This window comes from Esox lucius, chromosome 14 (assembly GCF_011004845.1).
Source record: "Esox lucius isolate fEsoLuc1 chromosome 14, fEsoLuc1.pri, whole genome shotgun sequence".
Taxonomy (NCBI): Eukaryota; Metazoa; Chordata; class Actinopteri; order Esociformes; family Esocidae; genus Esox; species Esox lucius.
Window position 1 is genome coordinate 5,655,337 of NC_047582.1, and position 27,696 is coordinate 5,683,032.

The 27,696-nt window shown below is 43.0% G+C and overlaps 1 protein-coding gene across 4 annotated transcripts; it reads right to left on the reverse strand.

Annotated features, from left to right (window-relative positions):
• Positions 1–3,541: 3,541 nt before the first annotated feature.
• Positions 3,542–27,696, reverse strand: fam163ba (family with sequence similarity 163 member B, genome duplicate a). Of its 4 annotated transcripts, none has more exons than XM_034297170.1 (4): positions 26,222–27,696; positions 19,003–20,762; positions 7,659–7,774; positions 3,542–6,570 (listed from the first exon to the last, which is right to left on the reverse strand). In XM_034297170.1, exons 3-4 carry the CDS (start codon positions 7,749–7,751, stop codon positions 6,163–6,165), a joined length of 501 nt encoding a protein of 166 aa, XP_034153061.1. In that variant the 5' UTR covers positions 7,752–7,774; positions 19,003–20,762; positions 26,222–27,696; the 3' UTR covers positions 3,542–6,162. The 4 variants fall into 4 exon arrangements, with proteins under 4 accessions (XP_034153061.1, XP_034153060.1, XP_010875661.1 ...); XM_034297169.1 differs by having other exon boundaries at positions 18,997–20,762; XM_010877359.4 differs by lacking the exon at positions 19,003–20,762 and having other exon boundaries at positions 27,018–27,696.

Below are 27,696 nucleotides of genomic sequence, written 5' to 3' on the forward strand. Positions count from 1 at the left end.
TGTCGCCATTGTTGTCCATGAATATATCTCCATTTTTGAGGTCAAGGCAGTCCTTTAACTTCTGCATTTCTGCACTGTATGATTTACAGGCATTTCAGTTCAAAGCGTTTTATCTGGAAAGATCCTGTTCCAGACTTGTGTGTTAAAGAAAATGAAACTATAATGATCAATTGAAAATTCTAGTACTTTTTTTTACCTCAGGGATCAGCCAGTATCTTTTATGCTGTTGTTGCACAGGACCTTGGTGAACTGTAAACTCCGGTCAAAATGATCAGGCAAAATTTGCAGTGTGAATTGAACGTTTTCCAGTAGATAAAAATAGACTATTGGTGTGGTGAGGAGGAATTTGATAGTACAGTGAAATCGGTGCACCAACATTGGTTGACATAGAAGCACTCAACCTTTTGATTGGCTGCACTGTTTCAGGATGCAATCAGTGTGGTGTTGCTGGAGGATGGCAAAAACAAGAAAGACGTCCTTTTTCGATTTTATCATGCTTTGTAACTCATTGTTTTTGTTTGCAAGTGAGCACGCGTTGGAATGCAATAGACCAGAGAGAGAGTCACAGAGTTCAAAATATGCAAATGCCTACAATGGGCATGTGAGCATCAGAACTGGACCATGGAGCAATGGAAGAAGGTGCCCTGGTCTGATGAATCACATTTCCTTTTAAATCACATGGATGGCCGGGTGTGTGTTCATCAATTACCTGGAGAATACATGGCACCAGGATGCACTATGGGAAGGAGGAAAGCTGGCTGAGGCATTGTTATGCTTTGGACAATGTTCTTCTGGGAAACCTTGGGTCCTGCCATTCATGTGGATGTTACTTTGACACGTACCACCTATCTAAGCATTGTTGCAGATCATGTGCACCCTTTCATTGCAACGCTATTCCCTGATGGCATTGGCCTCTTTCAGCAGTATAATGTGTCCTGCTACAAAGCAAAAATGGTTCAGGAATGTTTTGAGGAACACAACAATGAATTCAAGGTGTTGACTTGGCCTCCAAATTCCCCAGACCTCAATCCAATCGAGCATCTGAGGGATGTGCTGGACAAACAGGTCCAATCCATGGAGGCCCCACCTCACAAATTACAGGACTTAAAGGATCTGCTGCTAATGTCTTGGTGACAGATACCACAGCACACCTTCAGAGGACTACTGGAGTCCATGCCTCGACGGGTCAGGGTTGTTTTTGCGGCCAAAGGGGAACCTACACAATATTAGGCAGGTGGTAATGCATTTAAAACATTTTACATATACTGTATGTACTTAAAATAAAATGTGGAGTTCCAAATAACAACAAACAAACATGTAAACACACTAGTAGCATCCACATCACCGTGTCTGACCCGATGGGCACCAAACAGCCCCGTTAAGGGTTAGGGAATAGGGAAGATAGGATCTTGCATTGAAACAATGTTTGGAGAAACTTTACATCTCACTATCCATATGCCCATATGGATAGTGACGTGTAAAGTTTGTGTTTGTGCAAGTGTGTGCTTGCAGTAATTTACGGTAAATAATTTCTTTGTAATAGTCTCAATGACAAAATCTCATTACTGTCATTAAAATCTGTTACGTTTTTAGTATAGTAGAAAATTGTATATGCATTACAGAGCACTTTACCTCTGTGGAACCAAAGTCAAAATGGAGTAAACGACACATGGTGATTCATTGTCAAATTAATTGTCAAGTATTGAGTCCTCCTAAGAATTGTTGCAGTTCCCTAATGGATTCCAGTCACCTGTCTTGGGGTGAAAAATATCCCACATTATCTTGACTCAATAACTTACTGTCAAAATAAATGTTATTCATGCTCATGTTGGTGTCATTTCCAAAAACAAACATTTTGTATTCGCTGAGTCTCAAAACGGTATGTTGCGGTGTTTAGTAATCACCATCCCCTTTCAAAATGTTCACCTTTGTTGCCTTTCAGCCTGAAATGAAAATACATGCTTCTATTTACACAATGTAACCCACAATATCCAAAAAAATCTAAAAACCTAATTTTAAATTAAAACAGTAAAATACCCTATTTGGATAAATGAACACCCCCTATCAACTGTAAACTTGCTGAGGTACAACTAACCACCTTCCAGATCACAACTAAAGCTAATCGGTTTCCATCTGTGATCAATTGTAGTGGCTTTTGATAAGAATAAAAGCCGTTACTCATAGGGGACTCCACTGGTTAGTAGTGCAATTCAAAGCAAATAATCCACTATGGGCAGAAAGGTATTTTCAAAAGATCCACAAGGTCAAGTTGTGGAAAGGCACAAGTCAGGGTATGGGTATAAAACAATGTCAAAGTCTTTGTCTATCCCTTGGAGCTCAGTAAAGACCATTATTAAGAAGTGGAAGGTGTTTGGCCCTATCCATCTAGCCTGACAGACCCTGCATAGATCAGGCCGTCACTCCAAACTGATGACTGGGAAGGAGGAGACTGGATGACTGGGAAGGAGGAGACTGGATGACTGGGAAGGAGGAGACTGGATGACTGGGAAGGAGGAGACTGGATGACTGGGAAGGAGGAGACTGGATGACTGGGAAGGAGGAGACTGGATGACTGGGAAGGAGGAGACTGGATGACTGGGAAGGAGGAGACTGGATGACTGGGAAGGAGGAGACTGGATGACTGGGAAGGAGGAGACTGGATGACTGGGAAGGAGGAGACTGGATGACTGGGAAGGAGGAGACTGGATGACTGGGAAGGAGGAGACTGGATGACTGGGAAGGAGGAGACTAGTCAGAGAGGCTGCCAAGAAGCCAATGGCAACTTGAAGGTGCTTCAGGCCTTTATAGAAAAGACTGGTCAATGTGTGCATGTGACCACAACTTCACAAGTGCTCCAGAAATATAGCATATTATTGGGAGGTGGCCAAAAAGCACATTGTAGATTCCAAGGCCAAGTGGCAAATGGTGCTGTGGTCAGATGAGACCAAATTGAAGTTTTTGGCCTGAATGTAAAACGATATGTCTGGCGAAAACCCAATACATCTTTCCACCCAAAGAACACCATGCCCACAGTAAAGCGCAGCCATGGCAGCGTCCTGTTTTAGGGGTGTTTCTCTCCAGCAGGGACTGGAGCACTTGTCAGAATAGAAAGGGAAATGGATAATGCATAATACTGACAGATTATTGAGGAGAACCTGCAGCCCTCTGTCACAAAGTTGAAAATAGGAAGATGGTTCACATTTCAACATGACAATCACTGAAAACACACCGCCATAGCAACCGTACAGTTGCTGAAGGACAAGAAGGTGAATGTCTTTGAGTGGTCTAGTCACAGGCCCAAACAAAAGCCCATGGAGAATCTGTGGAATTACTTGAAGAGTGCAGTCCATAAGTGGTCACTATGCAATTTCATTGTTGTTTTTTTCCCAAAAAATATTGTGGGTGACTGTGTAAATAAAGCACAACAAGGTCTGATTTTATGTTTTCATTTCAGACTGTAAAGTAACAAAAAGTGAGCATTTTGAAAAAGGCTGGTGACTTTCTATAACTACTGTATCTTTATCCTAAGAACCCTTCAATCTTTACTATTTTCCTCATATCTCCTACTGTACAGTAGTGGAGAAGCACATGAATACTAGATTTTTTTACACCCTTTTATTAGTAACCATGTTTTCATTAGTCATACAGTTGAAACAATGACAGAAACATGTTTTACCTTATTGAGCTAGAAACAAGGAAAGTTGATCATAAAATGCAAATACTGAGATAAAGCATTATTGAAGTTCAGCAAAGAACACAATTACTTTAGTAAAAGTAATGTTAAAATAAATATATAATCATATCTTGAATGTCTGTCACACACATTTCCTGTGCTGCTGTTAGCTTTTAAAGGCTCAATGCAAACATTTTTATTTCAATACAAAATTGTTTTTGGAATGAGGAACAATCTTTTGTAAGCTATTCAGATCCAAATAGGCTAAAATAGTTTAATGCCAAAAAAAGAAGATAATTCTTGAAATTGAATGTATTTTGCTAGGATTGGGAGTGCTCCTACAGTAGTGAAAACTACCTGTTATTTGCAGAGGTACAGAACTTTTTTAATCAATCTTTTACTAATACAACCTAGTAATGTCAAACATTTAAAGTCAAAACTTTTGCCCATGCAAACCAGCTGATTTAAAGGTCCTGTGTAGATTGTATTTTGAACAAGCAAAACCAGAAAATAACACTGAAACATATCAGCTTTTACACAATATGACAATACAGAATGTTGACTGCACTGGGCCTTTAAAAGGAAGAGAACATTTTGAAAAAGAATATATACGCGTATGTATACATTTATGTATGTGTGTCTGTTTGCATGATGCAGTGATGCAAGAATAGGGCTGCCTGTGATTCTTTCAAACCTACCATAGCAATGTTTACGCAGTGTCTTTATTTACATTATTATTTTTGTGCCCACACACTTCTGATTCTGAAAAGTGAAGACCAACCTGTGAGGGTGGGTAACGGTTGTGGGTTTTTATATAGTACCCAAGATAAGTCTGTGAGTTTATTTGTCTGTGTTAATACTGCCATGCGGGTTTGATTGAACTGAGCCCTAGGTCAACAAAATAAGTAGTCCCATTGCATTTGCTGGGATAAACAAACAAACAACCTTGTTGCTAGTAAACAGGTGGTGTTTAAACAAAACAAAAAAAATAGAGGCAAAGCATTCATCGCCACTGACTGTAGGGCTGGACGGAACAGGGAGACCGGGACCGTCATCCCGGAGCCAATCACATTCCAGCCCCCACCCCACATTCCAGCCCCCACCCCACATTCCATTCGGATTTCATCTCGGCAGTAAATAATCTGATTGAAAGAGTGGCCTGTGGGCATTAAATCACAGCCGCAGTCTCTCCATCCCCATTTTCCCTCTAGTGCACACGCAGCACAGCTGACGCCTCCTCTCCTCCAGTCTTGCTTGCAGAGCTCAGAGACAATGATCAGACTCTTCCAGGCCCCTCAGTCGATTGCAGAGTTGGTACATCCTCCTAGTCCAGCAAGGCGAGTGCAGAGGAAGATAAACCGAGTCCAAACCTTTTTGAATTAAGATAATGCCCGAAATGTTGTTCAGACTATATACGCCTGTGGATCTCAGATATTATACAGGACAAGGAATTAGGTGAAAAGACGCAAATTTGAAACTCCTGTGAACAAAATAACCGTCATTACATACTAAAGCTAAAGTGTATAAAATATCAGTTACGTTATTTTATGGTTTCTCTGCACTGGTCAAATATAATAGACTGTCTTTCACATTTCACATATTCAGATAATGTTATGTAAGTAAAACTTAAAAAAAGGAACATTTTCAAAACCCTCTCAGCTCGTTCGGCCCAAAGAGTTCAGACCGCTCTGGACTCTCTGTTTGGTGGGTTGATACCCTAATAAAAAAACATAACTTTAACACCCCTGTTTCCTGTGTTTTGGGGTTATTGTGACCCGGTTGGAGGCTGAAAAAGTAACATTACATTTTGTGTGCAGCCCTTGCTAGGATTTACTTCCTTGGCAAGTACACACACCTCTCACCATCGTAACTTAATTCACACTGAACTGTAATCTCGTGTGGTAGAAAGAAGATCACACCATCAACCACGGGTTGGTCTTTCTTGAGAAGCAGACCTCCTCTAATACTCTCTTAGCAACAGCTCTCTCAACCTTGCCCACAAACAATGCCCACAAAACAACAGAGCAGAGGACTCTGACTGCCACGGTCTAGCACAAGCCCTTTATGTCTTACACCCTAGAACTCGTTCCCCCTTCCTCCATTTTCAAAACCATAAAACCATAGAAATATTCCATAACTTGAAACGTGATCTGCACAACCCTTGTTTTGGTAATTAGGTTGGGGATTGATGAAGATTGGCAGTGGTCGTCCTCTTCATCCAGATCGTCATGGCTCCTTTGTATCTGCAAAGTCTGTTGTTTCTTATTTAAAGTTGATTCAGTGAATTGAGACCAGGGGGTTGTTGAGGGGTTATCCACAATCCAACAATAAGAGGACCAACTGATGGATTTCATTTGAATCTTATCTTTTCCACAGTTTATTTGTGAACATTCTTATTTATTATTTATCAGTGGTCAGACCACAGTTCCCCACCGTATTATCTGTCCATTTCCACGAGTCCTCCATGCCATTAGGTGGCGCAAATGCCACTAGACGTCAGTGCTGATGCTGCAGTTGCGGCTGAACATATCCCTCATGGTGACTGACCGGGTCAGGTTAAGTTTGTGGTAGCTGGGCATTTCTAAGGGCGTCTCCAGGTCGTGTTGCTGGACACTGCGGTAGCTGATGCGGTCGCCGCCGTTCCGCAGACCGTCCGGATGCTGCAGGTAGAAGGGCAACTCATAGTGCGTGCACGACGGGCAAAAGGTCTGCGAGCGTGTCAGCTTCCGCGCCAACGGAGGCGGAGGCATGAAGAGGGCGGGGCCGTTGGGGGTAGAGGCGGTTGCTGACGCTGCCACAATATTGTGATTGGAGTGGACAGGCGGGAGGCGGGACGTCACCGCGAAGTCGGGCTCCTCCTCCTCCGACTCCGACTCCTCCTTCTTACAGCAATAGTACTGTCAGGAAGAGACAGGGAGATGGGCAAACACGAGGATACAGGAACATCATTAATGCATCTCAGTGTATCTATCACGAAAAAAAAGATCAAGGTCTGTTTGATCTTTTACAGACCTAAGTCGAGGACAAAAATATCAAATGCTTCCTTAGGATTTGAAAATTGAAATTATACTAGAAGTCGATCCAAACAGCGGTTCACAGTCCATTAAAATAGAAAGCTACATTATCGGACAGACAGAGGTCTGTTCTAAATCAATGCTTTGTTAAATTAAAACTGTCTCAAGTGGCATCCATTGATGTTTTGTAAGCTGTCGCTATATGTACCACTGAGCTAATTCTACACAATATTACACCCAAACAGAGTCTAGAAAAGACTGCAGTCATGCATGAGAGAGATTTTTTGTACACTTACTCTAAAGTGATTTAGGAAACTCTAAAGTGACTCCTGTTGTCTGACTTACCTGGATGGAATGGGAATGGATGGTTACTTCATTTAATGTAATCTCTTTCTGACCCACTTACAGTCATATGGTAATAAATTCGCTGTCATAAAAATGTCTTTATTCATCCCCCTCTACTGTACAAGGCTTTACACACTTAGTCTTTATTCACTTTCAAGTACCTCAACTTGGCGCATTGTAACCGACAGTAGAGCGTTTCCTCTGGCCAGGCTTTTCTGAAGCCTGACAGATCTTACAACGCCTCCATAAATGTTTTGTGCGTTTGACCTAAACACATCACACTGTTTGTTAGAGAAATCTGTGAAGATGCTGTGGATAAAATGGTTGATGCGTTCTGTCTGAATACTAACTTAAGGGAATGCTAACATCGTTTTTTTAATCACTTTATTTTATAAAATGTTTACTGGTTACAAACAAATTAAATACTCCATAACCAAAGAATCTTGCTGAGTCATAACAACTGGTGTAGTACATCTTTTTTTTTCTCCCACCAATTTGGATAAATATGAGCTCAGAGGCCTTAGATAGAGGTGGATAGGCATGAGGTTTCTGTGAGGGTACATGGCCGGACCACAGTAGAGGCCCATGGCCTAAGACATGGATAGAGGGACTTGAAAGGGTCTTACCTGTAGCCTACAGTAACACAGGACCGCGATGATGCAGAGCAAGATAACTGTAGCTAAAATACCTCCTGTGATGACCACTGTCCCGGCTGTCATTCGAAATCCTCTCCATCAACAGCCTGCAGAGAAGAAAGACAGAGTCAGGCAAGAGAGACAGAGAAAAGTCAGAAAGAGAAGAAAGACAGAGTCAGGCAAGAGAGACAGAGAAAAGTCAGAAAGAGAAGAAAGACAGAGTCAGGCAAGAGAGACAGAGAAAAGTCAGAAAGAGAAGAAAGACAGAGTCAGGCAAGAGAGACAGAGAAAAGTCAGAAAGAGAAGAAAGACAGAGTCGGGCAAGAGAGACAGAGAAAAGTCAGAAAGAGAAGAAAGACAGAGTCAGGCAAGAGAGACAGAGAAAAGTCAGAAAGAGAAGAAAGACAGAGTCGGGCAAGAGAGACAGAGAAAAGTCAGAAAGAGAAGAAAGACAGAGTCGGGCAAGAGAGACAGAGAAAAGTCAGAAAGAGAAGAAAGACAGAGTCAGGCAAGAGAGACAGAGAAAAGTCAGAAAGAGAAGAAAGACAGAGTCGGGCAAGAGAGACAGAGAAAAGTCAGAAAGAGAAGAAAGACAGAGTCAGGCAAGAGAGACAGAGAAAAGTCAGAAAGAGAAGAAAGACAGAGTCAGGCAAGAGAGACAGAGAAAAGTCAGAAAGAGAAGAAAGACAGAGTCGGGCAAGAGAGACAGAGAAAAGTCAGAAAGAGAAGAAAGACAGAGTCAGGCAAGAGAGACAGAGAAAAGTCAGAAAGAGAAGAAAGACAGAGTCGGGCAAGAGAGACAGAGAAAAGTCAGAAAGAGAAGAAAGACAGAGTCGGGCAAGAGAGACAGAGAAAAGTCAGAAAGAGAAGAAAGACAGAGTCAGGCAAGAGAGACAGAGAAAAGTCAGAAAGAGAAGAAAGACAGAGTCGGGCAAGAGAGACAGAGAAAAGTCAGAAAGAGAAGAAAGACAGAGTCGGGCAAGAGAGACAGAGAAAAGTCAGAAAGAGAAGAAAGACAGAGTCGGGCAAGAGAGACAGAGAAAAGTCAGAAAGAGAAGAAAGAAACTGTAAAAAACCAAAAGATAGTGAGCTTGGGGCGAGAGAGACAGAGAGAAAAAGACAACCTCAATCAGTGCTTTGTGCTCATTAAGCGGATTAACTTTATATCGTCCACGCTATCGCTTATTAAATCACCCCCCCTCATTTCAGTAGACGTGTAACAAAACCCAAGCGTTAGAACACTGCATAATGTCGACTATCTCTGTGCTTCAAACACAGATGGTGGAGATACAGAAAGAGCCGGATGAGCCGTGAAGGGACAGACAAGAGTGGGAAATGAAAGGGAGCAGAGCGAGGGGTGAGGTAGGGAGATGAGGATGGATGGAGTGAGACAGAGGGCAAGGTGGAAAGGCTGAGGCGGGGGGGGGGGGGGGGGGGGAGACGGCGAACGCCGAGGTTGGCCAGGAGAGGATGGTGGAAGAGGGTTGGGGGAGGGGTACAGGGTGGGAAGACAGCGAACATGAGACTGAGGGACGTGGAGGAGGGTCTCATGATGGATGTTGATAAACTCAGGCAAGGGAAAAGAGCGGAATAGATATGGTGGGAAAGAGGGCAAGGTTTCCAGAAAGATGTACAGAGAAACTGAGCTGAAGGAAGGAGCTAGAGAAAGGCGGGTCAGGAATGACGGATGGAAAGAGAGGTGGAGCAGAGAGGGAGGGAGAGGTCTAAGGACAGATGGATAGAAAGAAAGGTGGAGCAGAGAGGGAGGGAGAGGTCTAAGGACAGATGGATAGAAAGAAAGGTGGAGCAGAGAGGGAGGGAGAGGTCTAAGGACAGATGGATAGAAAGAAAGGTGGAGCAGCAATGAAACGAGTTATCAACCGAGAGAACGGCTGAGAGTGAGCTGTGGCGGAGAGGTCACAGCCTCTGACATATATCATTGTGAGAGGCACTGAGTCAGGGACCACCAGTTAGACAGGAATGGATGACCCTTGAACCCTGAATCTTACTCGGAGGCCACCTCAGAGACAAATGAAGACAGCAACGCTGACTCTACTCTGCTGAGGTAGCACTATTTTAATCAAAATCGTTGCAACAGCAGTGGTATCCCACCTATCACAAAGTACCAACGAGTACTCAGCTTAAATAACAACTAAAGCAACAACCTAAATTATAATTACAATTTCAACAAAACAAAATGTAGCAACTTTAACAACCAACCTTGGTAGCGTGTGACACAGCACTCTAAGGCTGCACTTGCTGACCTTCCAGATAGGCTAAGCTACAGTTTGTTTGGGTCTGCTAAACAGAGAGCAACAATCTCATTGACCAAATGTTTGGTACCTTGTTGAGTCTGATAGATCTGATACATTTTATATACAGAAGGGAACTGTTCAAACCTACTAGAAGAAAATCCAATTTGACAAATCTGATTTACCGGTCATGCCCTCAAAGGTAATCTATAGATCTTTGCCATTGCATAAAGAAGAAACAGAACAGAGATGTGAAAAGGGGGGTCCTGTCTAATAAAAACGGTAGAGTATGACGCTTTCAATGACAGGGTTGTGGGTTGGTTTATCACTGGGGGGCTGGAATGAAAATGGATACATTCAAAACTGCAAGTGGCTCTGGATAAAAGTGTCCACTTATTTAAATGTAAAAGACCACAGAAAGTAATTCAGGTTTGTCTGGCTGGACTGTATATTAGATTTCACTACAGAAAGATGATACGATAGTGTTCAAATAAAAACATTTAAAAAGATAAACAGGCTTCAAAATAGGACAAATAACTTTGTGTAATCTGTCTATGTGCATCTTCGGGAGTATTGACCGAAGACATAGAACCATTTCTATTCTAGCTACCATATTTCTATGGTATTGACCTGGTTGTGCCGACCAGCTAGTCACTGCTAATTAACCTATGATCTGCAGCTAATTAGGTTGTGGCGCTAAATTACCCAAACTCCCACGCGCCGTGACAATCTGATCACACACCCTAGAATAGACAGAGCCACCATCACAAATCCAGCATGTACTGTACGTGCTATCAGTACACACAAGCCCCCACACACACATCATTATGTACTCATGTCGCAGGCATTGCAGAGACTTACAGTACAAGCCACAAATCATATCAGTGTGTGATTCGCTGTAACACGGTGCGGCGCCTTAATTATTTACCACAGACACACCGGAAGACATCAAGCATGTCCCGCCACAAGCTGCCGGGGAGACCACTCTGTCTGGTGGAACAATGGACGAAGAAGCGATGCAGACACACTCTAGGCCAGCACAGCTTTGTATACACAATAATGGAGGCATGGATAGAAATGCTCTCTCTTAAACACACACACACAGCAGTACTACCTCTAAGACCCACAGGGGGTGGACAAAAGGAACTTGTTGCTACATTCTAATGAAACATGGCACGAACCATGATGGGAGTCTAGTGACATGGTTAGTTTTAGGTTTGCACCACATATAGAGCTTTGGGTTTTAGCCAAAAATGTCTATCTTGTTCTCATCTGACCACAAAACATTTCCCCACTTCACGGCTGGGTCACACTAATGCTTTCTGTCAAATTGTAGTGGTGCTTTCAGATGGTCCTTTTTGAGTAACGTCTTCTTTCTTGCCAACCTCCCATTAAAGCCGGTGTTATGCAGAGCTCTTATGGTTGACTGGTGCACCATTACTCCACTTCCAGTCACTGAACTCTACAGCTCCTTCTGTCAATGCTGGCCTCTCTGTGGCTTCTCTTACAAGTTTCCTTCTTGTTTGAGGGCTAAGTTTTAAGGAATGGCCTTTTCTTGGCAGTGCCTGTGTGTTGTAATGCACTTTTTAACTTTCTTATTATTGATCCAACTTTGCTCACTTGGATAGCCAAACATTTGGATGTTATTTAGAACTATTTTCCTAATCTATGCATTTTTACTATTTGGTTTTACTTTTTTTTCAGATTCACAGCTTGAAGAAATTCTGGACAATAATGTATTGATTATCAGTGTTTTCAATGTTCTTTTTTTTTCAAACAGGATAAAATGTCAATGTACCATTTCTAATTTAGTTATGAGACAGTTGGTCAGGAATCTAAATGCATTTGGGTGGCGATGTATTGTGTATATACTGTCCCTTTAGAAAGTATTCAGAGACCTTTTCTCTAACCACATTTTCTTGTGTTATAGAGTAAATTTATAATTGATAAAATTCAGACACTCAAAACTGAGTTGCGATATATCCTGTGTTCTTTGATCATCCCTGATGTCTCCAGAGGTTTTGGTTTTTGTCATTGCTTCAACATGATTTAAAAAGCACATGTGCCTATACAAAATCCCACACTTGCATATCAAAGGAAAAATCAAGCTATGAAGTCTAAGGACTCTCCACAGACCTCTCTGGAAGGTTATGGTAAAACATTGAAAGTTCCCAGGACCACAGTGGGCTCCATCATTATGAGATGGAAGAAGTTCGGAACTACCAACACTCTTTCCCGAGCTTGCCACTTGGCCAAACTAAGTAACTGGGTAAATCGGTTACCAAGAACCTGATGGCCACTGCCGTACACCTTGAATCAGGCTTTAATAGTAGAGACAGAAGCCACTCCTGAGTAAAAGGCATATGACATGCTGCCTGAATGCCAAACAACTCTTAAAGGACTAAGAGAGGATGAGTACAAAGATTCAATGGTCTGATGAAACCAAAATGAAACTAGTACACCTGAATGTCAAGCGCTACATCCAGTGAAATGTACTGCTCATTACCTGGCTAATACCATCTTCATGGTGAAGCATGGTGGTGGAAGCATCATGTTATAGGGATGCTTCTCCGCGGCAGGAAGTTGGAGACTGGTAAAAATTGATGGAAGGATGAACAGAGCAAAAGAGGTCCTTGAAGAACCTGATCCAGATCATACAGGACCATACAGGTAATTATTGGGTATTGTGCACAGACTGATCGCAAAAAATGTATGTAGTCAATTATAAATTAGGTCTATAACATAAAATATGGAGAAATTCAAGCTCTGAAGCCACTATATATACCTATAGAAACGTATTGGTATGTGTGTTCATTTTAACTGATGCAACTTTGTGTCACCCTCCACTGTATAAACTAGAATAGGAGCAGAATCCTAAGGTCATCTGTCGGACAGAGAGCCATTCATCCTTGTGTCCATCTCAAATGCCATTCTATTCCTACAGGACTGGTGAAAGGTAATACATTATATAGACAATTTGTATGTAGTTCTATACTGCCCATGGCAGCCTCTAACCAATTAACGTTACGAGTGGGTTCATCGCTGACCTCTGCCTTGAAAAGTAGAAATGTGAAGACATTTCTTTTTTAAATGACATAAACATATATTGAGGTTAATGACCCAGATCAATTCGATTTACTGTATATTAAGCTACTATGTGACTTAATGCTTGCAATTCATATTACCATGTGGTAAATCAGTTATGTGGGGAAGGCAATGTTTAAAAAAGCAATCCCAGTCAACCAAATGACAAACCAGGTAACAAAGCCACTGGGCAGGGGTAAAGATTTCCTGATTGTATTTAAATGAACTGCTGTCGCTATTTCTCCACCAGAAATGATGCTGCATGAACCATTGAGCTGCCTGAGTATTAAAAAGCAATGTACCAACGCACTTTTCACTCTTAAGATCTTTACACTATTGGTCTTAGCATATTTTTAGTAAGTCCCAATGTGTTAGCCTACTGTAAACTACAAAGAAGTCAGCAACCTTGTTGAACACTATGACTATCCTAAGTTACAATCAGATTTTCTATTCACTCGCTAAACTGACACTTCCAGGAGCACAGTAAAGATGTTCAAATAAGCCTGTTTCTTTATGCAATGTATAACAAACAACCTGTTTTTCCACCTTCAAAGACTTATCTGTTTTATACTTCACGTCACACTCTTTTTGAAGGCCACTACGGCGGCAGATAGCATAGCGGTAAGAGCATCGGTCCAGAAACAGAAAGAGTTTGTTTTGTTTTTGTGGGGGTTGGGTTAAAAGCAGAAATCTAATTTTGATCAGACCTTTTGTTCAACTGACAACTAAATTAACTTATTCCTACTCCATCTCACCGCACCCAGTATAAAGGCTTGTCTCTCTGCTCTGACAGACTACAATCAAAAAAGTATTTTTTAAGGGTTTCAACCTGAATGCTTTCATGAATATTAGTGGACATCGTTATTTTCCTTTCAATGTGCCTGTTTAAAGTCTATTCAAACATGTGTTCTTTGTACTAAAACACAGATTTGATCAAATGGTGATCAGCTTTCAAATAGTGATCAGCTTTGCACATGGACAATATTAGGTTGAAAGACGTATGTTAGAACCAGGTATAAACAGGACTTTTTTGGCCCTTTCTTTAACAGCATCTGGCTTTCCATTTTTCTCTTCTTCCCCCATCTCTCTCCACACTCTCTGTGGTCGGTGGTAGATGCAAAATCCCCATGGCAACCAATGTACGTTAAACAACGTCCAGGAATATTTGAGCATAATCTTTATAATGTGTTTGTGTGTCTAGAGCATTGCATCCTTTATCACACTGCTGACTGTTTCTTCTGGTCTTAAAATGAAATCCCAATGCCCCAGGGCAGTAAAAAGGACATTGCCCTTCATAGGGTGTAGTGACTCGGAGTTCCTCTGACCCCCAAACCATCATGGTCATCCCCAGCATCCAATTGGTTTATAATTGCCTTCTGCCAATATCTCTATAGGAAAATGTTAAGTACTCTAGGTACTAAAATGCTATCGCTAATGCATGTTCATATGTGGCTCTGGATATATCAGCGTCAGCTAAATGTAAAAATGTGTGTGTTGGCGATGGTGAGAGAGGACAAATGCAATATCAATTTCCTCAAGACAAACAGAATGTTCTGTGCCTGAGCGTCTGCTAGCCCCAGGATATTATGTACTGTGCCTGAGCGTCTGCTAGCCCCAGGATATTATGTACTGTGCCTGAGCATCTGCTAGCCCCAGGATATTATGTACTGTGCCTGAGCGTCTGCTAGCCCCAGGATATTATGTACTGTGCCTGAGCGTCTGCTAGCCCCAGGATATTATGTACTGTGCCTGAGCGTCTGCTAGCCCCAGGATATTATGTACTGTGCCTGAGCGTCTGCAAGCCCCAGGATATTATGTACTGTGCCTGAGCGTCTGCTAGCCCCAGGATATTATGTACTGTGCCTGAGCGTCTGCTAGCCCCAGGATATTATGTACTGTGCCTGAGCGTCTGCAAGCCCCAGGATGTTATGTACTGTGCCTGAGCGTCTGCTAGCCCCAGGATATTATGTACTGTGCCTGAGCGTCTGCAAGCCCCAGGATATTATGTACTGTGCCTGAGCGTCTGCTAGCCCCAGGATATTATGTACTGTGCCTGAGCGTCTGCTAGCCCCAGGATATTATGTACTGTGCCTGAGCGTCTGCTAGCCCCAGGATATTATGTACTGTGCCTGAGCGTCTGCTAGCCCCAGGATATTATGTACTGTGCCTGAGCGTCTGCTAGCCCCAGGATATTATGTACTGTGCCAGAGTGTCTGCTAGCCCCAGGATATTATGTGCAATTTGGAAAGCTCTTTTCTAGCTAATTAATGTGCAAATGAATTTAAAGTGTGTATGAATAGAGAGTGGATGACCTGACTGTCATAGGTGCAATATGAGTCAAAGGCTGATCTTGCCTACAGCGGTTGAGTTGATATGGCGTGCTGGGTAGGTTGGAAAGCTTTGGTTAGTAACAGAGAAATTTTTGAGTCGGATGCTTGGCTTTTTTTTCTGTGTTTGTGTGTTCCTATGTGCCCATGTGTACATATGGGGAAATTATATCCCCACTAAGATAATAAAACCTGACAGATAGGTCCCTAAAAGGTATTTTGGCTGGTCCCCACTAGGAAATATAAAATTTCTGGCTCCGGGGTTAGGATTAGTGTACAATTTAATGTTGGGCTGTGTTAAGAGTTGGGGTAAATTTGAAGTTTTAGGCATTATGGGTTAGGGTTTAGGCATAAATGTTTTAAGGTTTTGGAGTAGGGAATACTGAACATGAATTTCTTGTTTTCCAATTCCCACAAGGATAGAAAAACAATGTGTGTGTGGGTGCATTCGAACACTCCGGTAAAATAAACAACAACACCCTTTGGGAGAGCTTGGCAGAAATGTAAAAGGTTTCCTGACTTCTTGAATTGTTAATGTGAACTTGTTAGCAGGAAGAGCAAGGTGCGCGTATGTTCATCATCCATCCCAATGACTAAGACAGGCATCAAAACAGCCTCTCCTCCTGTCACCTTTTCATTGTCCTCTCATCTCTCCATCCCATCCCCTCCCTCCCACTGGCACAGCTCAGTGGAACAGGAGTCAAGTGACAGAAGAGAAATATAGAGAGACAGGGAGCGCAAGAGATGAAGAGAGAGCGATGGAAGGAAGAGGAATACCGCGAACGACCAAGAAAAAAGATCCATCCCCACCATGAATGGACAAAGGAGGCGCATGGAGGGAAGGATGACGAATGAGTATGAGGGAGTACCGGTTTATCAGAGAAACAGAGACACAACAGAGCCAGACAAACATGACGCTACCAGTGACACTGTCATACAACTACAGTAAGAACTTGACTGCCCATGAACATGTCACCCATCTGTTTCACAGGCTTGGAATGTCCTCCCCCTCCAGAGCTCCCTTGTTGTGGGCATGCACCATGAATCATTGCAAGTCATCTCAACATTTCTCCAAATTAGCAGATTTATTTTCTTGTGGGTGACATCACATAATAAGAAAAAAACTCCAGGCTTTACATAATGGAGAAACACTGAGCCAAATCATTTGAAAGGCATGTTATTGACATGTTTTCAATGTATTGTGCTTGCAGTAGTTGTACATGTGCTTTTCTTCGAGGATAGGGTTGGGAAGCAATGGCTAGATCACTAAATATACTCTTGTCTTGCTTTTTCAAGTGCTTAAAATTAGAACTATTTTGAATGCCAGTTCTTTCTTGTTAATATTATTCATATATGCAGTACCAGTCAAAAGTTAGGACACACCTGTATTCAGTGAAGGATATTTATTTTGTTTTACTATATTCCACATCGTAGAAAAATAGTGCAGACATCAAAAATATGAAATAACACATATGGAATAATGTAGAAACTAAAAAATTCTTGTAAATAAATATTGTATTATTATCCATAATAAGCAAAGAGAAACTACAGTCCATCATTACTTTAAGACATCAAAAGTTTAAGTATCTTAAAGTGCAGTCACAAAAACCATCAAGAGCTATGATCAAAGTGGCTCTCATGAGGACCACCACAGGAAAAGAAGTCCCAGAGTTTCCTCTGCTGCAGAGGATAAAATAATTAAAAATTCCAGTCTCAGAGATTGGCAATTAGCTGCACCTCAGATTGCTGCCCAAACAAAAGCTTAACAAAGTTCAAGTAACAGATACATCTCAATATCAACTGTTCAACTTGCGTCAATCAAACCTTCATGGTTGAATTGCTGCAGAGAGACTGCTATTGAAGGACACCATCACGAAGAACAGACTGGCTTGGGCCAATAACCACGGTGGCAATGAGCCCTTAGGCCACATGAGTTCCAAACGCTGTGTCTTTGTGAGGGGCACAGTGGTTGAAGCAAGCAGCATGGGGGAGGGGATGTGCTTTGCTGACACTGTCTGTGATTTATTTAGAATTCAAGGCACACTTAACCAGCATGGCTACCTCAGCATTCTGCAGCGATACGCCATGCTATCTGGTTTGCTCTTAGTGGGACAATCATTTGTTTTTCAAAAGGACAATGAACCTAAACACACCTCCAGGCTTTGAAAGGGCTATTTGAACAAGAAAGAAAGTGACAGAGTGCTGCATCAGATGACCTGGCCTCCACAATCACTCAACCATGGTTTGAGATGAGTTGGACTGCAGACTGAAGGAAAAGCAGCCAACAAGGGCTCAGCATATGTGGGACCTGCTTCAAGACTGTTGGAAAAGCATTCCGGGTGACTATCTCAAGAAGCTGGTTGAGAAAATGTCATAGTTATTCTACCTTTTTCTAAATGGATATACCTGTGGATACAAAATACTCACAGCTTGAGAAACAGAGACATTCCAAACATAGTGGGTCACACTGTGACCATTCATCCATCCAGTCACCCAGTCCAGTGATCTACTTAGTATAAAGGACCCCCAGATTGCAATATGGCAGCCGGTAGTCAAGGCAACATCATATTACCAGGTGTCCGTTAACTTATGTTGTTGAGGCGAGCCACTGGAACACACACATCCCACAGTGTTGTGATTCACCAAGTTACTGCGTTCCAAAAAACACACAAGCACTTTAATTAGACGTGTATTGAAATCTTGTGATTCACCAGAATTATGCCAACACTGTGAGAAACACTGACTGAGATGCAGATCCAACACACGTTTGACTGACACTTTTTTTTCCACCAGTAATCAAATTACATTTCTCAGTACATTGGCGGTTAAAATAAAGGGTAAAATATATATTCTGTTATCATATGACCCCATAGTGATCTCATCTTGCAATGTGTTATTTAAGAGGTTACAGATTGACATACTATGAGAATTTCTAACGATGTGGTTCGGCTTTAGTTTTCAGTAATAAGTGGCATGGTAAACTATCTTTTCAAAGTAGCCTTCCCATCACTGACAAAGGTCACCATCTAGAGCCTACGGCCATCAAATCTGTGTTGCGATGTCTGGCGTGACATGACTACACAATGAATGACTCAGCCGTATGAGCACACTGCAAAAACAGACACATAAGACGTTAGTCACGGCTGACCCAAGCCTTGTTCTGACCTAGAGCAAATTGTGTTCCTATCAACAGTAGCATATTCCTCCGGGACTGAAGGAATACGTATATTAGATGTGGGGGGGCACAAACACAAGCATCTTAAAGGCCGGCGACAGAGGCCGGCAATCATAGTTATGCAAACAAGGTTCCAGTCGCACATGACGTGTGCGTGTGTCTCCATCAACCATACTCAGCTGAGCTCCCTGTCTGTCTCTCAGCCATACAAACAGCCCCGTTACTGCCGGACCAGAAGGCTGAGGGTATAATAACTCACTGCCCTGGAACAAATTGAATTCACAGACAGAAGGGGAAAAAAACTGAAAATCTTGGGGGAATTAAAGATGACTCTCATTTGCTCCAGGACAACACACAATCAGAATATTGTACTTTTTTTTTTTTTTTACCATCCTTTACTTCCTGGGTCTTAACACAGAATAGTCTGGCACTGAAACCTGACTTTATAGTTACAGTTTTTGAGAAAATATCTAGGACCAATATTACAGCACCAAAACCTTGTTGGGTAGTCCTTCCCTTGTCATCACCCCGGTAGACTCTAGGCCTTTCTCTGTGAACAGGAGTCAAAGACAGTATAATATGAGAAGAATTAGACAGGTACAGTATGTAACACAAAATAAAGAAATGATGTCATTGTCAGACACACACAAAATGTACCCAGAAAGCAGACGGACCAGAGGACATATGAATGTCAACATAGAGGTCCTGGTTGGCTAATGATCTGGCTAGCAGACAGACTGACTATCCCCAAGAGCACTGCTTGCCAACTGTCATCAATCACAATACCTTACCCAAACCACCCCAAAGGTTGGAATCAGATCCTCTGTTTTAGAACAGCATCCTTCCAAAAATATACTTGCGATCACCCTCATCCACGGCTGTTGTATACATAGAGCCTCTGTAGAAAAAGACCATCTGGCAGGATTACATAATGTCTAGCATTCAAAGATCTGATCATTTCTCGAACCTAAGAACAATAAGTGTTTACCGTATGCAACATCACTCTCTTCCTAGTACTGTCGAGCGATAACTGGTACAGGGTTGCGGTTCTCAAACCCAGGTACCAGTACCCAGAAGCCATATGGGCTTTAACATTTCAACCTATCTAGAGTTGTATTTCTACATTTGTAGACCTGAGCCCAGTTTTTTGATACGTCTTGGTTACGGATATTGGATAGGATTAAATGGATAGAAATAGGATTCATAAAATGCTATTTGTCTATGTGTCTTATTTCTGAACATTTCATAATTTGCACAATCTAGATATGTTTTGAAAAGATGGGTTAAGTGGCCCTTAGCCTTGGTAAAATAACCTAATGACTCTGTGTGGATGTAACCGTCCTGGGTGGATGTAACCGTCCTGGGTGGATGTAACCGTCCTGGGTGGATGTAACCGTCCTGGGTGGATGTAACCGTCCTGGGTGGATGTAACCGCCTGGGTGGATGTAACCGTCCTGGGTGGATGTAACCGTCCTGGGTGGATGTAACCGCCTGGGTGGATGTAACCGTCCTGGGTGGATGTAACCGCCTGGGTGGATGTAACCGTCCTGGGTGGATGTAACCGCCTGGGTGGATGTAACCGCCTGGGTGGATGTAACCGTCCTGGGTGGATGTAACCGTCCTGGGTGGATGTAACCGCCTGGGTGGATGTAACCGTCCTGGGTGGATGTAACCGCCTGGGTGGATGTAATCGGGTCATGTGATGCAATGACCAATAAAGGTAAAGGTTACAAAATCAGCAGAGGTCAAAGATTGGAAATGTTGGCTGAGTGAACCGAGCTAAAGCTACAGTTAACCTCAAAGTTCTTCCTTGTTCCTTTTATAGATGAGATGTCTGCCCTCAATAATGTTTACTTACGTAAAAAGCACCTTTGTTAGCATACGCTGTGCGTGTGTTTGTGCGTGTGTTTGTGCGTGTGTGTGTTTGTGCGTGTGTGTGCGTGTGAGGGCACGCGTCTCCTTTCCCTGTTCTTCGCTGAGTGACTCCTGCAGGGTACAGTCGGGTACAGTCAGCGCCACTGAAATAATTTTTTCCCTTTATCTTTTTAAACCTCCATCCGTCGGCTTGGCACACTGCCATTCACTTTTTGTTCTTGTTGTTTATTTCAGACACTCACTCTCTCCCGCTGTTTGCCTCTGCTTCATCAGTGACGGTAGGCAGCTGTGCATTGAAACTCTAAGAGAGGTGACTGATATGGAAGAGCCACTGTGTCTTCCTAGAAACTGATGTAGCCTGTCGGTGGCATTCAAATTGCTCCTGTTAAGCCAGAGAAAAATGTATATGAGAATTGTACTTGCGGTTAACTGAGATTAAGCCTGTTGGTCTATATCATAACAAAAAGAAAGTGAAATCTTTCAAGAATCCTACTGCTTACAGCAAAAACAAGGAAGAGCAGGAGGCCGGATTGGAGCCCATGCTGCAGCAGTACATGCACACTGGAAGCAGTGGCTTACACTAGACCACCCTAGGACACTCACTGCATTACACTAGACCACCCTAGGACACTGACTGCATTACACTACACCACCCTAGGACATGCACTGCATTACACTAGACCACCCTAGGACACTCACTGCATTACACTAGACCACCCTAGGACACTCACTGCATTACACTAGACCACCCTAGGACATGCACTGCATTACACTACACCACCCTAGGACACTCACTGCATTACATTAGACCACCCTAGGACACTCACTGCATTACACTAGACCACCCTAGGACATGCACTGCATTACACTACACCACCCTAGGACACTCACTGCATTACATTAGACCACCCTAGGACATGCACTGCATTACACTACACCACCCTAGGACACTCACTGCATTACATTAGACCACCCTAGGACACTCACTGCATTACACTAGACCACCCTAGGACACTCACTGCATTACACTAGACCACCCTAGGACACTCACTGCATTACACTAGACCACCCTAGGACACTCACTGCATTACACTAGACCACCCTAGGACATGCACTGCATTACACTAGACCAGCCTAGGACACTCACTGCATTACATTAGACCACCCTAGGACACTCACTGCATTACACTAGACCACCCTAGGACACTCACTGCATTACACTAGACCACCTTAGGACATGCACTGCATTACACTACACCACCCTAGGACACTCACTGCATTACATTAGACCACCCTAGGACACTCACTGCATTACACTAGACCACCCTAGGACACTCACTGCATTACATTAGACCACCCTAGGACACTCACTGCATTACACTAGACCACCCTAGGACACTCACTGCATTACACTAGACCACCCTAGGACACTCACTGCATTACACTAGACCACCCTAGGACACTCACTGCATTACACTAGACCACCCTAGGACATGCACTGCATTACACTAGACCAGCCTAGGACACTCACTGCATTACATTAGACCACCCTAGGACACTCACTGCATTACACTAGACCACCCTAGGACACTCACTGCATTACACTAGACCACCTTAGGACACTCACTGCATTACATTAGACCACCCTAGGACACTCACTGCATTACACTAGACCACCTTAGGACACTCACTGCATTTCTGGCTTGACGTGTAACCATCTGAAATAAAGATTCCCATGGGAGGGCAGTATAGAAATGAATGAACTTACTACTGTAAGTTTCTCAGGCCAAAAGCATCTGTTAAAGGACATTCTTGTTAATGGGAATATGAACACATCACAGACCATGCAAGATTCTGGGCATTAAAACCGACTGGGAAACCCATTTAATTAATGTCCTGCCCGTAGGCCCTCCTTTTATAGGCTGGTTACGAGAATACTTTGATTCTGTCCGTAAATGGAACCCCTGTTCACTAAACAGTGCGCTGGAGCCCGGTGGAATGGTAGTGCACTATTTAGTGAGACTGGATGCCATTTCAGGCGCACTCTTTGATGTAATTCGATCGTTTGGGTGCCTAACCCTGCGAAAGGAGGCATGGCAACCAGGTTTCTAAGCACCCGGTGACTGATGCTGAGGGGTGAGGGACGGGGTAATGTGATGACGGGTGTGGTGGAGAGGCCCGGGGGACGGGGGGAGGGGCCCGGGGGACGGGGGACAGGGGGAGGGGCCGGGGGGACTGCTGAAGGACAGCGAGCTGGGAGAACGTACAGTACAACTGCTGACACTGGGCCATAGGGGGAAAGCGGGGTGTGCATGTCCCAATTTTTTGGTTTTCTCTAACTGTGTGGATTGAGTGGAGTGTGTCAGGCAATATTTCAAAGAGAGGGAAAGTTTAGGTTATAGGGAACTAGGTATCACGAAGAATAAAACGATGAATGATGTTACTCAGGATTACTCCTGTGCTTTCTCACTGTGTGTGTGTGTTTGTGTGTGTGGAGTGGAGTGCTGTGCTCGGCTCTCTGCATCTGCTGTGCTTGGCTGAGAGTCCAAGACCGTATTTTAGAGGCTGTGACAACGATGCAGAGAGTCAAGCATGGTGAAATCAACAGAAAGCAACGGATCACACACACGTCCCATGTTGGAGATGGCCTGGCACAACACACTTAATAAGAACACATTCAATATTCTCAGCAGTCAGAACCATATCGTGCATTGTGATTCAGTCTGCCACCACCGAGTCACTGCTTCTGTTTTCCCTAGCCTGCATCATTTCCTTTTCAACATCAGTGCACACACAGGCCTTATACGGTGTACACACACTTCTACAAACCCTCCATGAGATATGATACGAGGTGGGAGCACAGACAGCCAAAGCCTGCCATGACTGGGCGTAGGGGTGCAGCCAAATCCCACAGGGAGATCTGGATGTCTGTTATTAGTGTCCTCCTTCGGCTCTTGCTCCCCACACGCCACCCACCGCCAAACCCCGGCTTCTGAACGTACATGCATTCATCACTATCACTCATAATGATGGAGACAGCTCCGGCCGTGTGTGTGTGTGTGTGTGTGTTGCCATGAGAGGGGGATGGGTGAGACAGGGAGGAAGGGGGACTGTTTAACATTATCATGGAGAATGAAGCCCTTCATCCACTCAGTCAGCCCAGTCAATCAGGCAGAGGGCAGGAGACGGGCAGACGGACAGAGTGAGAGAGACATTCAGACAGAGAGACACGAGGGGGAGAGGGAGACAAACCGAATGAGAACAGGCAGACAGACTGACGGGCAGGTACGAAGGCAGGTTAACAGTCCCACTTTGTTTCTCCCAGGAGGCCAACAGTGTTGAAAGGGTCACAGAGCCAGTTGCCACAGGAATTTACAGGCTCCTCCCACTTCCTCCCCACTCAGAGGGATGCAGCATCAGAGTTGACATCTGACATCATGGATCCACACCCTGCCTCACTGGCCTTCCTCCTCTGTCTGTTGCAGGCCTATTGTAGCATTATGAAAGGTGCTAATGTCTTTGGACAGACAGTTGAACTCACACTAACACAAACGTATACTGCACACACATGTCCATCTATCCTTACAGAGACCCCCCAAAAAAGTGATCTAATTCCTACCCATACTTTTCCCTAATCCCAATGCTAACTCTAATCTTAACCTTAAAGCCCTGACCTCAACCCAAAATGTCCCAACAAGGTTGACTTGTCCTTCAATTTCAGGGATTTTTGGATTTCACATGACTAGTTATAGATTTTCAAACACACATACATACACACACACACAGCATGTTAATGCCAAGACTGCAATTTATTGTGCCCTGGCTGCTGATCCAACCTGCAATAAAATACTAAAAAAAGTGTAGAATACTATTAGAACCCGGTCCCAGCTGATCACTGATCATGGACTGAATGTTGTCAGTTCTAGTAATTCTGTTTATATGGCCTCCACAGCTTTCAGCATGGTGACAACTCTAGTAGGGTATCCATGGTTTTGTAGAATGCATCAGTATTCTCCTAGCCCTGTCTCCACCTCCTTTACTTCCTGCCGTAGCCTTGCCTCCATAGCATTTCCTGTTCGTTGTATCCATTTGTAAATCCCAAATTAACATCTCCTTCCTCCACTCAATCTGTGGCCCACCATTTGCACATTCACATTCACCTACGTCATTCACACGAGTGTCCCAATCCTGAGGTAGCAAAAATTTTCAAGCCAAATGCTGGCTGCCTAATTAGATTCTCCAATAGCCCCTTCTCTCGTGGAGGCTGCACCATTGCACACTCGGAAGTGGAATCCCATAAGGCACTGCATTATTTTTTTGCTTAGGCAATTGTAATAATCATTTGACATGTGCATTTGTCTGATTTCGAGACTTGACACAGGAAACAGAATACTTCCTACATTTAATGTTCAATTGTTGGTGCAATGAGGTTTTTTTTCCAAAAATAATCGGAGGGGATTACATTTGGATTTCATGGTCAATATATTAATAAAAAATGGTCTAAGGACTGAATCATTATGAGTGTGTACACAAGGTTGATGCGTATATTAAACCCCTAGCCACTTTGTGGAAGTCCCCCTCAGAGCTTCGTGCAGAGTGAAGGGCACTCCGAACAAGTTGGGCTGGATTAGGTCTCCACAAGATTTACTTTTCCATAGCCTTCACCCCTGCCTGGTTTAGTGTTGTGTTAGCATTGTGGTGACCAATTGTGCTGACCTCTCCACAGGCAGTCCCACTGTCACAATAGTGCTAAATCATAGCACAACTTCAGGCAGAGCGTATTATATAAAGAATAAACAGAGAGACAAGCATGCAAAAATGTGGAGAGGGCATAAATATGTGGTCTAATTTGAATATACTTATGCTAAAATAACTAAATAAATGTAATCAATTAATCCTTAGGCTACACTGCCTTCTTTAATGCTTAAAACAAAAACTAAAATGCATCAATTTCTTAGCTACAGCTTCTATTCAAAGAAATGGATCCTGTAAAATAGAAAATTACGTTAAAACTTAATGTGAAAGAGAAGTCAACTGGATACCCTACTGTGGATACAGTTGCAGTATGTGGCAAGTGGAAGTGACTTATGTCATGGATGCCATCAAGGCATACCATATTTCCGTTTTCTGAAGTTTGAAAGAGGCGGAACTTTCAACTTTTTCATACCGAAAGTCTTTAAGGTGTCATTAGTAGTTGTATCGTGCACTTTGCAGTTTGGTACATTCTGCGAAATCTAACTCTTACTCTCCTTCCTGCTTAATAGGTCTTACACACACACACACATACACACACACACACACACACACACACACACACTCACACGCTCAGAGAACAAGGGGGTGGAAGAGAGAGAGACTTACTAGGCTAAACGCTTAACGGAAGTTAATACATTTCAGCACCATGGATAGCAGAATAGGTACACGCTAGAAAGGTGAAATGCAAAAACACTTCAACGCATTTAGTTAAAAACAGGGACAACTCTATATATAGACGGTAGGTCCATGGTAAATTCGTTATGTTTAACTAAAAAAGCTTTTCGAAAAAGAATCAGTGGCCAACGATAACTGTAAATGTCAACCAAAGAACAACAAAGCACCCTTACACCTGATCATACCTTAACCCAACAAAAAAGGGCACTACATTATGCATGGCGTGATTCGAGAAATATAGTAATCGTCACGTTAATGTCAAGAAATAATCCAGCAAATCACAGCTAATATCCCCACAGGAAACATACCTTGACTGGGCACTAAGTCGTCCAACCCAGGCAGACAAAACACAGAAAAGTTATCGGTAAAAACATACATCTATAAGGATAGAGCCTTGTTTAGGGTTCTTACCTTTAGAGATATTTGAAATGTACGGGGTTGCATCGGCTGTGGTGCTAGCTCGTGGGAGCTCTATTCCGACCATCAGTGAGGCTGGCACCTGAGACACCGAATTGTGGCGGGGAGGCTCGAGCGATTATATGAGCGGTTTCTTGTCAGCGTCAGTTTAACTCAAAACAGTTGTGGTAACACTTCGTTTCACCATATGACCCCGGTCTGAACGATTTTATACAGTGGTCAGTGTTATGTGGACATTTATTCAAATTTCATACAAGCTATGGAATTGAACTAAGGTGTAAAATGTGTTTCTAGTAGCCTATTGAACCAAAGTAACAAACATAAAAATATATGGGTTTTTTGTAATTATTTTGCGATCATATATAAATCAATATTGTCTTTTAGATACAGTTTGGTTACGTTGTTGTTTTATTTCTGGTGTCCAATTATTCCTGTCTCCAATCCATTCATTTGGGGTTACAAAAAGTCCACGAGGCCAATTCCAGGGTCGTTTCAGATTAGGCAATAAACAACCAAAAAATAAAGGTCTCCAGAGCTGCTCAGGATAATGTTAAAATACGTCAAAAAAAATTGAAAAAATGTAGGTTGTGTTTTGATCAAGCATACAGTCATATAGCCTACCGTCAGAGTTCGCTTGTATGGAGTTTGATAGGTTCTATTGTGAAGCTGCCAGGCATCTTCTAAAATACGCGGATACCGGATATAATGACAGCATATGTAATGGTATCGTGGAAAATACTATTCTCCAAAACAGTAATCCACCATTAGAATTCAGATTCCTTTTCCTCACCGCTCATTTGAGAAATAATCATCAGGGATTTGTGCTTGTTCTGTCTCGCTGACTCCGCTGGTAATGTGGTCTCCGGCGCTTGTGGCGGCAGTTGGTGAAGTCCAGGCAGCCAGCTATACTGTGTCCGGATTGCTAACAGATCCTCAGGCAGGGTATACCCAAAATATTTATTTGTGTTCCTGTACTGCGCTGTGTTCTTTGTAGCATGGCTTTCCTTATGCTAGAAGAGGAAATCTGAATCCTTTAGGTTATTAAATGATCGGCATATAGGTGGTGCACTAATCGAAGACGCTGAGATGGATTCAGAAGAAACTGACGAGATCACACTGCTAAATCCGGTTGTCCGCGGCTGGGCAGAGAAAGCAATGGTCGTCAAGGCAGACTCATAGGCTATGCCCATTGCCCAATGCGTATTTACAGTAGAACTGTAATGATGGTAACACCGCCAATGTTAAATTATGACAAAACGCATATTGACATTCAGAATCGGGAGATATGTCGATCTGGAGAGCATCCCTGAGAGATTGATTCGACGCCTGTTCTCTCCTACTTTTCATCTTCAATAAGACGATTTATGCGAATAGATACGGACTAGTTGTAGTCTACTATCCGCTTTTTGTGACCCGGCTATCTTGTCCTGATCAATTATGCGAGTTAGATAACTCTTGCTAAAAGTTCG